This window comes from Mustelus asterias, chromosome 10, assembly GCF_964213995.1.
Source record: "Mustelus asterias chromosome 10, sMusAst1.hap1.1, whole genome shotgun sequence".
Classification (NCBI taxonomy): domain Eukaryota; kingdom Metazoa; phylum Chordata; class Chondrichthyes; order Carcharhiniformes; family Triakidae; genus Mustelus; species Mustelus asterias.
The window spans coordinates 35306839-35319664 of record NC_135810.1 but is presented as its reverse complement, the minus strand read 5'-3'; the positions used below and the strand labels follow the sequence as shown (position 1 = coordinate 35319664).

At 44.9% G+C, this 12826-nt stretch overlaps 1 protein-coding gene across 2 annotated transcripts in view; it reads left to right on the top strand.

Annotated features, from left to right (window-relative positions):
* Positions 1 to 12826, top strand: part of uggt2 (UDP-glucose glycoprotein glucosyltransferase 2) — a 608113-nt gene that overhangs the window by 541185 nt on the left and 54102 nt on the right. For both annotated transcript variants that reach the window (XM_078221650.1, XM_078221652.1), the window contains one exon: positions 5860 to 5974. In XM_078221650.1, the coding sequence (XP_078077776.1) occupies positions 5860 to 5974 (115 nt within the window). The remainder of the gene's footprint in view (positions 1 to 5859; positions 5975 to 12826) is intronic.

Here is a 12826-nt window from a genome sequence, read left to right as displayed (position 1 = left end):
TCCAAAAGAAATCCGGGAAATTATCGGCCAGTAAGTTTGACGTCGGTGGTGGGCAAGTTATTGGAAGGTGTGATAAGGGATAGGATCTACAAATATTTGGATAGACAGGGACTTATTAGGGAGAGTCAACATGGCTTTGTGCGTGGTAGGTCATGTTTGACCAATCTGTTAGAGTTTTTCGAGGAGGTTACCAGGAAAGTGGATGAAGGGAAGGCGGTGGATGTTGTCTACCTGGATTTCAGCAAGGCCTTTGACAAGGTCCCTCATGGGAGGTTAGTTAGGAAGGTTCAGTCGCTGGGTATACATGGGGAGGTAGTAAATTGGATAAGACACTGGCTCAATGGAAGAACACAGTAAGAAGTTTAACAACACCAGGTTAAAGTCCAACAGGTTTATTTGGTAGCAAAAGCCACACAAGCTTTCGGAGCTCTAAGCCCCTTCTTCAGGTGAGTGGGAATTCTGTTCACAAACAGAATTTGTGAACAGAATTCCCACTCACCTGAAGAAGGGGCTTAGAGCTCCGAAAGCTTGTGTGGCTTTTGCTACCAAATAAACCTGTTGGACTTTAACCTGGTGTTGTTAAACTTCTTACTGTGTTCACCCCAGTCCAACGCCGGCATCTCCACATCAATGGAAGAAGCCAGAGAGTGGTTGTGGAGGATTGCTTCTCTGAGTGGAGGCCTGTGACTAATGGTGTGCCGCAGGGATCGGTGTTGGGTCCATTGTTGTTTCTCATCTATATCAATGATCTGGATGAGAATGTGGTAAATTGGATCAGCAAATTTGCTGATGATGCAAAGATTGGAGGTGTAGTGGACAGTGAGGAAGGTTTTCAAAGCTTGTAGAGGAATTTGGACCAACTAGAAAAATGGGCTAAAAAATGGCAAATGGAATTTAACGCAGACAAGTGTGAGATATTGCACTTTGGAAGGACAAACCAAAGTAGAACGTACAGGGTAAATGGTAGAACTCTGAAGAGTGCAGTTGAACAGAGAGATCTGGGAATACAGGTACAAAATTCCCTAAAAGTGACGTCACAGGTGGATAGGGTTGTAAAGAGTGTCTTTGGTACATTGGCCTTTATAAATCGGAGTATCGAGTATAAAAGTTGGAGTGTTATGGTAAGGTTATATAACAGTAAGAAGTCTCACAACACCAGGTTAAAGTCCAACAGGTTTATTTGGTAGCAAATACCATAAGCTTTCGGAGCAATGCTCCTTCGTCAGATGGAGTGGTCTCTGTTCTCAAACAGGGCACAGACACAGAAATCAAATTACAGAATACTGATTAGAATGCAAATCTCTACAGCCAGCCAGGTCTTAAATGTACAGACGATGTGGGTGGAGGGAGCATTCAACACAGGTTAAAGAGATGTGTATTGTCTCCAGACAGTACAGCTTGTGAAATTGTGCAAGTCCAGGAGGCAAGCTGTGGGGGTTACTGATAATGTGACATAAATCCAACATCCCGGTTTAGACCGTCCTCATGTGTGCGGAACTTGGCTATCAGTTTCTGTTCAGTGACTCTGCGCTGTCGTGTGTCGTGAAGGCCACCTTGGAGAACGCTTACCTGAAGATCATTCAGCCTTGGATCTTCAGGTAAGCGTTCTCCAAGGTGGCCTTCACAACACACGACAGCGCAGAGTCACTGAACAGAAACTGACAGCCAAGTTCCGCACACATGAGGACGGTCTAAACCGGGATGTTGGATTTATGTCACATTATCAGTAACCCCCACAGCTTGCCTCCTGGACTTGCACAATTTCACAAGCTGTACTGTCTGGAGACAATACACATCTCTTTAACCTGTGTTGAATGCTCCCTCCACCCACATCGTCTGTACATTTAAGACCTGGCTGGCTGTAGAGATTTGCATTCTAATCAGTATTCTGTAATTTGATTTCTGTGTCTGTGCCCTGTTTGAGAACAGAGACCACTCCATCTGACGAAGGAGCATTGCTCCGAAAGCTTATGGTATTTGCTACCAAATAAACCTGTTGGACTTTAACCTGGTGTTGTGAGACTTCTTACTGTGCTTACCCCAGTCCAACGCCGGCATCTCCACATCAAGGTTATATAAGGCATTGGTGAGGCCGAATTTAGAGTATTGTGTACAGTTTTGGTCACCTAGTTACAGGAAGGATGTAAATAAGATTGAAAGAGTGCAGAGAAGGTTCACAAGGATGTTGCCGGGACTTGAGAAGCTGAGTTACAGAGAGAGATTGAATAGGTTGGGATTTTATTCCCTGGAGCGTAGAAGGATGCGGGGAGATTTGATAGAGGTGTATAAGATTTTGATGGGTATAGATAGAGTGAATGCAAGCAGGCTTTTTCCACTGAGGCTAGGGGAGAAAAAAACCAGAGGGCATGGGTTAAGGGTGAAAGGAGAAAAGTTTAAAGGGAATATTACGGGGGGCTTCTTCACGCAGAGAGTGGTGGGAGTGTGGAATGAGCTGCCGGATAAAGTGGTAAATGTGGGGTCACTTTTAACATTTAAGAAAAACTTGGACGGGTTCATGGATGAGAGGGGTGTGGAGGGATATGGTCCAAGTGCAGGTCAGTGGGACTAGGCATAAAATGGTTCGGCACAGACAAGAAGGGCCAAAAGGCCTGTTTCTGAGCTGTAATTTTCTATGGTTCTGAGAGTCAGTGGGAAAGATATCACCTCGGCTTCAGAAGGCAATTTCACATTCTAATGAGCACTGATAGGTAGAAGGTGGGACTTATGAATGTCACAATGTTTACAGTGCAGCAGGAGATTATTTGGCACATTAAGTCAGCAATAGCTCTTTGAAAGCGTCACCACAAAGATTGACTGGCAGCTCTCCAGTTATTGCTGGAACAGTGCAGCTATGGCCAGAAGAGGCACTGCATATAGCTGCCTGGAACTCAGTGCCAGGAACTGGAGGACAGCTAAGGGAGGGTGATGTATGGAAGGCGGGGGGTGGGGGGGCAGCGGACAGCAGGAAAATCAGTGGATAGATTGTGCTGGGAGTGAGGGGGGGGGCTTAGGTAGGCCTGGAGGTCACCTAGCCCTAAGGGGCGGGCACCCCCAGTCCGACGGGGATTCTGAAAGAACCACTGTACTTCCCCTTCCCACATTCCAAATTTTGTTCAGTGTGGACTTTCCCCACCGATGTATTATCTGCCTTCCAGCATAAAAATTGAAGCTAGGCGGAGAAAGGCCCTTACTGGCCATTAAGTAGTCACTTAAGGGTCTTAACTAGGGTGGGGAGTGTTCTTCCCGTCCTGCATGACCCAGCATAAAATTGTAACCTACTTGGGGCTTGCAAGATCCCAGAGGAAATCTCATACTTGCTATCTTAGTTTCCTCCCCTACCCTACCTCAGAACCTACCAGAGTGGGAAAGCGCAAAACTCTGGCCTTGAAAAATTGAATCAGGTAGAATATTTAGTATTGTACTTGGGATCGGAACACTTGTTTATTCTTACTGCAGTATTGAGTTTTGACATCAATGCTACCCAAATAGAGGATCACAAGCTTAAATTCAAGCATTGTCCTTGATTCCCAAAAGCGTTTACATTCCATGTGCACTGGTTGCCTTCTTGCAGCTGGCCAAAGTCAGTTCAAAGAGAATTATTAAAGAGTACTGTGCAATCTTGCATAAATGAAAAGTAAATAGTTTTCTGTTACAACTACAGGGCATTTCAATTTGATTGATCTTTTCTCATTTTACATTATATAGGGAAGTGGGGGAGACATGAAAGAGTTAAATTCAATGCATAACCATTCACCTAAAGGGCAGTATTTTACCATTTTTTGTCTAAGTGCTGGGCGGACTTGAAACTGAGAGAGTTTCAGACTCATTCTTTGGGTTTTTAGGCCCCCCCATACGTACTCTGGCTGCAAAATTTTGAGCGAGTCCGATTCTCGTTGCAGAAGCATGTGGGTGGGGTTTAATGCACTCAAAACCCTGCAGCTTCAACTGGAGTCTCCAGTTGCGTATGTGCTAAATAAATAATGCAGTTCCTCTGACAGATCCCTCCCGCGCCGGATAATGCCTTCCCCCTGGCCCCCACGGACATTGGACCTCCCTCCAACATTACTGACACCCTTATTCCCTCCCCCCCCCCCCCCCCCCGCCACCCAGACCGATCACGCCTCTCTCCCCACCCCCCCCCCACCGATAGGCAGCAGGGTGGCAAAACCCCTCCCCCACCAATCGCAGGCAGAGTGATTGTGCCCCCCCCTTCCTCCTCGCAGCCCCACAGCAACCCAGCCTCCCGATTCTCCCCCCCCCCCCCCACAGGCTCCCGAGCAACACAGCCCCACCATTCTCCCCCCAGTAACACACACCCAGAACCCATGTAGTAGTGACTACAGACACTGCTGCTTGGAAAGTCCTGAGGCTGCAACACTGTCACTTCAAAGCGTTTCTAGCACATCCCCACCTGGAAAAGTGCTGCATGCCCTAGGATCCAGCAGCATCCCCAAGATCCGAGGTCAGTGCTGAAACCCGGGTCCGTGCTGCAAATCTGACATTGGACACCTTGATCAGCAACTTTTCTCCATGACCCCCACACACTCGCAGAGCCCTCCCAACCCGAAATGCAACAAAACGACCCCCTGTAAGCATCACGGAGCTGTCCGACGGTAGTCACTTACCTCCTCACTAACCCTTCCTGATGGAGTGCCAGAATCCAAATTTTATCGAGCATGTCTGTTCCAGACCGATCTGGCTGGGGTGGATGCGGTGTAAAGGCAGGCGTGCTGGTAAATTGGGGCGTGCAGCACGCTAATGGGATTGAGATGCATTTAAAAATATTTAAATTGACAGTGCGCCCGTTTTGGGCGGGTTCCCAATTGCGCCTGTTTTTTTGGCCTTGGTGAAGTGGGAACTGCTGCGAAAACGGATGCAGATCACACTAATCGCCTCACGTCCGACTTTACCAATTTTTCACGCCTGAAAATGGGTGTAATGCGATGGTAAGATACCACCCAAAGTGTTTTGCAATCATGTATGTTAATTTTCCTGCAGATACGATGTGAGCGTTTAAGGGGCTTTTAGATAAGCACATGAATATGCAAGGAATAGAGGGATATGGACCAAGCGCAGGCAGATGGGATTAGTTTAATTTGACGTAATGTTCAGCACAACACTGTGGGCCTAAGGGCCTGTTCCTGTGCTGTACTGTTCGATGTTCTATTCCCTATTCACTGAATTAAGGCATTTCATTCTGAGTTTAGACATTCCAGTTTGGCAAGTTCCAAAATCCAACAGACATGGTGCCGAAGTTGCCAGATTTGAGACACTGTACCTGTGACAGATTTTGTCTGCCCAGGATGTCCCTGAGAACTGATTAAGAATTGTATGACTGCAGTCATAAATGTCAGTTGTTTGCTGCATTTTATTGCCTGGTGAGTGTTGCACCAAAATCAGAATTGTTTATTTTTTTTCCCCCATTCATTAAGACTGGTGAGACTTGTATTTATTGGAGACTAGTATCCCTCGTGGCCTTTGAGAAGTGGTAGGCCACGTTTTGAATTACTGCAATGCAACAGTATGATTGCTAAGCAGTTATCAGTTAACCACATTGATATGAGACTGCAGTCACAAGCCAAACTGGCTAAGAATTTCCTTCACTAAAAGACATTAATGAATCTGATGGTCTTTTGCAATAATTCAATAGTTTCCTGGTGGTAAGCACACTCTCGTAGAGAAATGTTCTTTTTCACATCATGATTTTTTGATTGACCAAGGATTTGTTAACATGATTTACTAAATTCATTGGACGTTAGTCAGATTTTATGATTTGAAATGATTACCTCACTAGATATTTTAACTGGTTCACATACTATGGTTAGAATGAAGAAAATTTGCAATTATCTCTTTTTTTAGTGCTTTGTATGTTGTGGATTTAAAGAGATTTAGGAAATTAGCAGCAGGTGATCGCCTTCGAGGTCAGTATCAAGCACTCAGTCAGGATCCCAACAGTCTATCTAACTTGGATCAGGTCAGTTTTTACTTAAATTACTCATGGATACCATATAATCTGATTTTTCTGAATTCTTAATTTTAAGTCTTATTTGAATTGAAGTATATATGTTGATGATTTTTTACAATCATGCTTGAATTATTGAAACAACATGGGAGTGATCTTCAGCATTGGCAGAACCAATAAATGTGGTAGGTGACTGTTTGTCCGTTTCAAGAAAAACTTGTTGGCATGCGTAAGAAGAAACTGATCCACCACAGCAGATTTTATCATATACATGTTGCATGTTTTTTCCTCTCCTTTCAAAGGAGAAGTTAGCTTTTGGGAGATTCCATACCCCGATGGAGGCTCAATGGGATAGAGGTTGAACAGCAATGTGCTCATTTCTGTGCAGAAGTCAAGCTCAGGGGCTGAATTTCAGGTTACTGGCACCGAGGTTTTCCAGGTACCTATTTGAAATGCATGTATGTGCTAATTGGAGTCCTAATGCTTGTTATAGGAGCCTGATGCAAAACTGCTTTTCATTTAATTGGAGTTTGTGCTGTACTAATTACTCCATCCAATTTTGTTTTGTTGGGGGAGTTGCGGATGTTCAAGGTTTTCAGCTGCCTCATCAACTGTCCTTCAAAGGACATTGTTTTGTGCAAAAAATCTGAATTATGGGCTGAATTTCAGGTCTGGTGTTCCAGGATCTAACTAGCTCAACAGTGAAGGTGTCTAAAATAACAAAGGGGTCAACGAGCAAGCTACATTCAGATGCCCAATTGGTGTCTCCAGCTCTCCAATTTTAGTCAAGTTTGGCTTTGGCCTTTTTGTCATTTTTTTTCAGTTAGGTATTTGATTCATACTGTCTTTTTGGTATTGAAAAACAGTGCAAGTTGAGTTTCTCTCCCATTGCTTGAAGTAAGGTTCCAATACAACAGAATTCTCGATCTAGCATATAAACTAGACAGATTTTGCATCCATTTGGTATGGTAAGCTTCATATTTCATAACAGATTGGCATCCACTCTGAAGTCAAGACCAGTTTGTGGGGTTGGGCATGTGTATAAAAATAAAATCATATTAATTTCTCATTCATACTCTATGGTGGGAAATAAATGAGTTTGTTTCAGGAAAGATGTTAAAATTCGCCGATCCAAACCCATTCATACTTTCAATCTGGTTGCCTGGGTTTTCTGGGCTTTGGGAAACTGACAACTAAAGGAAGGTGAGGACAGCTGCTTTTATCCCAACACCCCCACAATGGAAGATGGAGGAGGGTCAACTGGAAGTGATGTGAGATCTGATCATCATGGTATTGGTTGAACAAATTCTAATGGGAATAACTCACAGTTTTCTATTATATGAGTGGTTTTGTGATTTCTGCTATTGATATCTTATGATAGATATTCAGATACCAAAGGCCAAAGCTCCGCATTGGGATGCCTCCGCAGACCTTTAAAAATGGCAGATGAGACCTGAATGCAGAAAGATGTTCTGCTGCATTTCCAGCTGATATAATGGAAACATAGAAACTAGAAGCAGGAGTAGGCCATTCGGCTCTTCAAACCTGCTCCACCATTCATTTTGATCATGGTTGATAATTGAATTCAATATCCTGATCTCCCTTTCCTCCCATATCCCTTGATCCCTTTAGCCCCAAGAGCCATATCTAATTTCTCCTTGAAATGAGACAACGTTTTGGCCTCAACTCACATTCTGTGGAAGTGAATTCCACACATTCACCACACTCTGGGTGAAGAAATTTTTCCTCAGTTTTAAAAGGTTTACCCCTTCTTCTCAAACTATGACCCCACCATTAGGAACATTCTTTCTGAATCTACCCTGTCTAACCCTGTTAGAATTTTATAAGTTCCTACGAGATCCCCTCTCACTCTTCTAAGCTCCAGTGAACATAATCCGAACCGACGTAGGCTCTTCTCATATGACAGAACTGCAATCTCAGGAATCTGGCCTGGTAAACCTTCACAGTACTCCCTCTATATCAAGGACATTCTTCCTCAGATAAGGACACCAAAACCACACACAGTACTCCAGTTGTGGTCTCATCAACGCGCTGTACAACTGCAGCAAAAATCTCGATCCCTATACTCAAATCCTCTCGCCAACATACCATTTGCCATCTTTACTGCCTGCTGTACCTGTGCATTTACTTTCAGCGACTGAGGCACAAAGACAGAAGGACAATCTTTTCACACATAAGAACATAAGAACATAAGAAATAGGAGCAGGAGTAGGCCATCTAGCCCCTCGAGCCTGCCCCGCCATTCAATAAGATCATGGCTGATCTGACGTGGATCAGTACCACTTACCCGCCTGATCCCCATAACCCTTAATTCCCTTACCGATCAGGAATCCATCCATCCGCGCTTTAAACATATTCAGCGAGGTAGCCTCCACCACCTCAGTGGGCAGAGAATTCCAGAGATTCACCACCCTCTGGGAGAAGAAGTTCCTCCTCAACTCTGTCTTAAACCGACCCCCCTTTATTTTGAGGCTGTGTCCTCTAGTTTTAACTTCCTTACTAAGTGGAAAGATTCTCTCCGCCTCCACCCTATCCAGCCCCCGCATTATCTTATAAGTCTCCATAAGATCCCCCCTCATCCTTCTAAACTCCAACGAGTACAAACCCAATCTCCTCAGCCTCTCCTCATAATCCAAACCCCTCATCTCAGGTATCAACCTGGTGAACCTTCTCTGCACTCCCTCCAATGCCAATATATCCTTCCTCATATAAGGGGACCAATACTGCACACAGTATTCCAGCTGCGGCCTCACCAATGCCCTGTACAGGTGCATCAAGACATCCCTGCTTTTATATTCTATCCCCTTCGCAATATAGGCCAACATCCCATTTGCCTTCTTGATCACCTGTTGTACCTGCAGACTGGGCTTTTGCGTCTCATGCACAAGGACCCCCAGGTCCCTTTGCACGGTAGCATGTTTTAATTTGTTTCCATTGAGATAGTAATCCCATTTGTTATTATTTCCTCCAAAGTGTATAACCTCGCATTTCTCAACGTTATACTCCATTTGCCATATCCTCGCCCACTCACTCAGCCTGTCCAAATCTCTCTGCAGATCTTCTCCGTCCTCCACACGATTCACTTTTCCACTTATCTTTGTGTCGTCTGCAAACTTCGTTACCCTACACTCCGTCCCCTCCTCCAGATCATCTATATAAATGGTAAATAGTTGCGGCCCGAGTACCGATCCCTGCGGCACGCCACTAGTTACCTTCCTCCAACCGGAAAAACACCCATTTATTCCGACTCTTTGCTTCCTGTCGGATAGCCAGTCCCCAATCCACTTTAACACACTACCCCCAACTCCGTGTGCCCTAATCTTCTTCAGTAGCCTTTTATGGGGCACCTTATCAAACGCCTTTTGGAAATCCAAAAACACCGCATCCACCGGTTCTCCTACATCAACCGCCCTAGTCACATCTTCATAAAAATCCAACATGTTCGTCAAGCACGACTTTCCCCTCATGAATCCATGCTGCGTCTGATTGATCGAACCATTTCTATCCAGATGCCCTGCTATCTCCTCTTTAATAATGGATTCCAGCATTTTCCCTACTACAGACGTTAAGCTGACCGGCCTATAGTTACCCGCCTTTTGTCTCCTTCCTTTTTTAAACAGCGGCGTAACATTAGCCGTTTTCCAATCAACCGGCACTACCCCAGAATGCAACGAGTTTTGATAAATAATCACTAACGCATCCACTATTACCTCTGACATTTCTTTCAATACCCTGGGATGCATTCCATCCGGACCCGGGGACTTATCCACCTTCAGTCCCATTAGTCTACCCAGCACTGCCTCTCTGGTAACATTAATTGTATTAAGTATTTCTCCTGCTGCCAACCCTCTATCGTTAATATTTGGCAAACTATTTGTGTCCTCCACCGTGAAGACCGACACAAAAAACTTATTTAAAGACTCAGCCATATCCTCATTTCCCACTATTAACTCCCCCCTCTCGTCCTCCAAGGGTCCAACATTCACTCTAGCCACTCTATTCCTTTTTATATATTTATAAAAACTTTTACTATCATTTTTTATATTAATTGCTAGCCTAGCTTCATAGTCTATCCTTCCTTTCTTTATCGCTTTCTTAGTATCTCTGTTGTTTCTTAAATTTTTCCCAATCACTTGTTTCTCCACTATTTTTGGCCACTCTGTACGCAGCTGTTTTTATTTTAATACTCTCCTTTATTTCCTTCGTTATCCACGGCTGGTTCTCCCTTTTCTTACAATCCTTGTTTTTTGCTGGAATATATTTTTGCTGAGAACTGAAAAGGATCTCCTTAAAAATCCTCCACTGTTCCTCAGCTATCCTACCTGCCAGCCTGCTCTCCCAGTCTACCTTAGCCAATTCATCCCTCATCCTATCATATTTCCCTCTGTTCAAACAGAGGACACTGGTTTGGGACCAAACTTTCTCCTCTTCCATCTGAATCAGAAATTCGACCATATTGTGGTCACTAGACCCAAGAGGGTCCTTCACAATAAGATCCTTAATTCTACCTACCTCGTTACACAATACCAGATCCAAAATAGCTCGTTCCCTCGTCGGTTCCGTAACATGCTGTTCAAGGAAACTATCCCGACAGCATTCTAAGAACTCTTCCTCCATTCCACCCTTACCGACTTGAGTCTGCCAGTCAATGTGCATGTTGAAGTCCCCCATGATTATTGCCGTTCCGTTTTTACACGCATCCCTTATCTGCTTGTTTATAGCCCTCCCTACCTCAACATTATTATTTGGGGGCCTATATACCACACCTACTAGTGTCTTTCTCCCTCTACTATTCCTCATCTCTACCCATAATGATTCCACGTTTTGTTCCTCAGAGCCTATTTCATCCCTCAGTACTACCCTGATATTATCTCTTATTAATAGCGCGACCCCACCACCTTTTCCTTCCTGTCTATTCTTCCTAAACGCCTGATACCCCTGGATATTCATCTCCCAGTCCTGGTCACCTTTCAGCCACGTTTCTGTAATGGCCACCAGATCGTACCCACTCGTGCTGATTTGCACCATCAACTCATTTACCTTGTTCCGAATGCTTCGTGCATTCAGGCAAAGTGTCCTTATTCCAGCTTTTATCTGGACCCGCTTTGATGAGTCGCGAACACCCTCTCCCTCTACTCCCTTATCTAAATTACCGCCTTCATTCACTTGCACCCTCTCCTCTACCATTAATTTTGTAATTCCCCTTACCCCTGCATCCTCCACCCCATCAATTAGTTCCTTGATCCTAGTCAACTCTTCTAGCTCCCCTCCCCCCAACCTATCTAGTTTAAATTCTCCCCAGTAACCTTAGCCAACCTACCGGCCAGGATATTGGTCCCCGTGTGATTCAAGTTCCACCCGTTTTTTGTATACAGATCACCCCTGCCCCCAAAGAGGTCCCAATGGTCCAGGAACCTGAATCCCTGCCCCCTGCACCGGTCCCTCAGCAGAGGGTTGTGAGGAACAAGTTGCCAGAGGTAGTAGTAGAGGCGAGTACAATTTTGTCTTGTAAAAAGCATTTAGACAGTTACATTGGTAAGATTGGTATAGAGGGATATGGGCCAAATATGGGCAGTTGGGACTAGCTTAATGGTTAAAAACTGGGCGGCACGAACAAGTTGGATCCAAAGAGCCTGTTTCCATGCTGTAAACCTCTATGACTCTATGACTACAAGGTCTCGCTGAGTATCCATCTCTCTCAATTTACACCAATTCAAGTAATAATCTGTCTTCCTACTATTGCTACCAAAGTGGATAACCTCACATTTATCCACATTATCATCCTCACAGTGCCAGGAACCCGGGTTCAATTCCGACCTCAGATCACTGTGTGGAGTTTGCACAGTATGAAGTCTAACAACACCAGGTTAAAGTCCAACAGGTTTATTTGGTGGCAAACGCCACTAGCTTTCGGAGCGCTGCTCCTTCGTCAGGTGGAGTGGGAGATCTGCTCACAAACAGGGAATACAGAGACACAAACTCAATTTACAGACTAATGATTGGAATGCGATTCTTTACAGCTGATCAAGTCTTAAAGGTACAGACAATGTGAGTGGAGAGAGCATTAAGCACAGGTTAAAGAAATGTGTATTGTCTCCAGACAGAACAGCTAGTGAGATTTTGCAAGTCCAGGCAAGTTGTGGGGGTTACAGATAGTGTGACATGAACCCAAGATCCCAGTTGAGGCCGTCCTCATGTGTGCGGAACTTGGCTATCAGTTTCTGCTCAGCGACTCTGCGTTGTCGTGTGTCGTGAAGGCCACCTTGGAGAACGCTTACCTGAAGATCAGAGGCCGAATGCCCGTGACCGCTGAAGTGCTCCCCAACAGGAAGAGAACAGCCTTGCCTGGCGATTGTCGAGCGGTGTTCATTCATCCGTTGTTGTAGCGTGTGTGGAGTTTGCACATTCTCGCCATGGCTGCGTGGGTTTGCTCTGGGTACTCCTATTTCCTCCCACAGTCTAAAAGATGTGCGGGTTAGGTTGATTGGCTATGATAAATTGCTCCTTAGTGTCAGGGGATTAGCAGACTAAATATGTGGGGTTATGAGAATAGGGCTTGGGTGGGATTGTGGTCGGTGCAGACTCAATGGGCCGAATGGCTTTCTTCTGCACTGTAGGGATTCTATGGTTCTATGATGATTACACTGCATCTGCCATGCACATGTCCACACACTCAGCCTCTCCAAATCACGCTGAAGCATCTCTGCATCCTCCTCATAGCTCACCCTCCCACCCAACTTTCTATCATCCGCAAATTTGGAGAGAATACATTCAGTTCCCTCTTCCAAATCATTAAGATATAATGTTGGGGCCCCAGCACAGATCCATGCGGAACCCCACTAG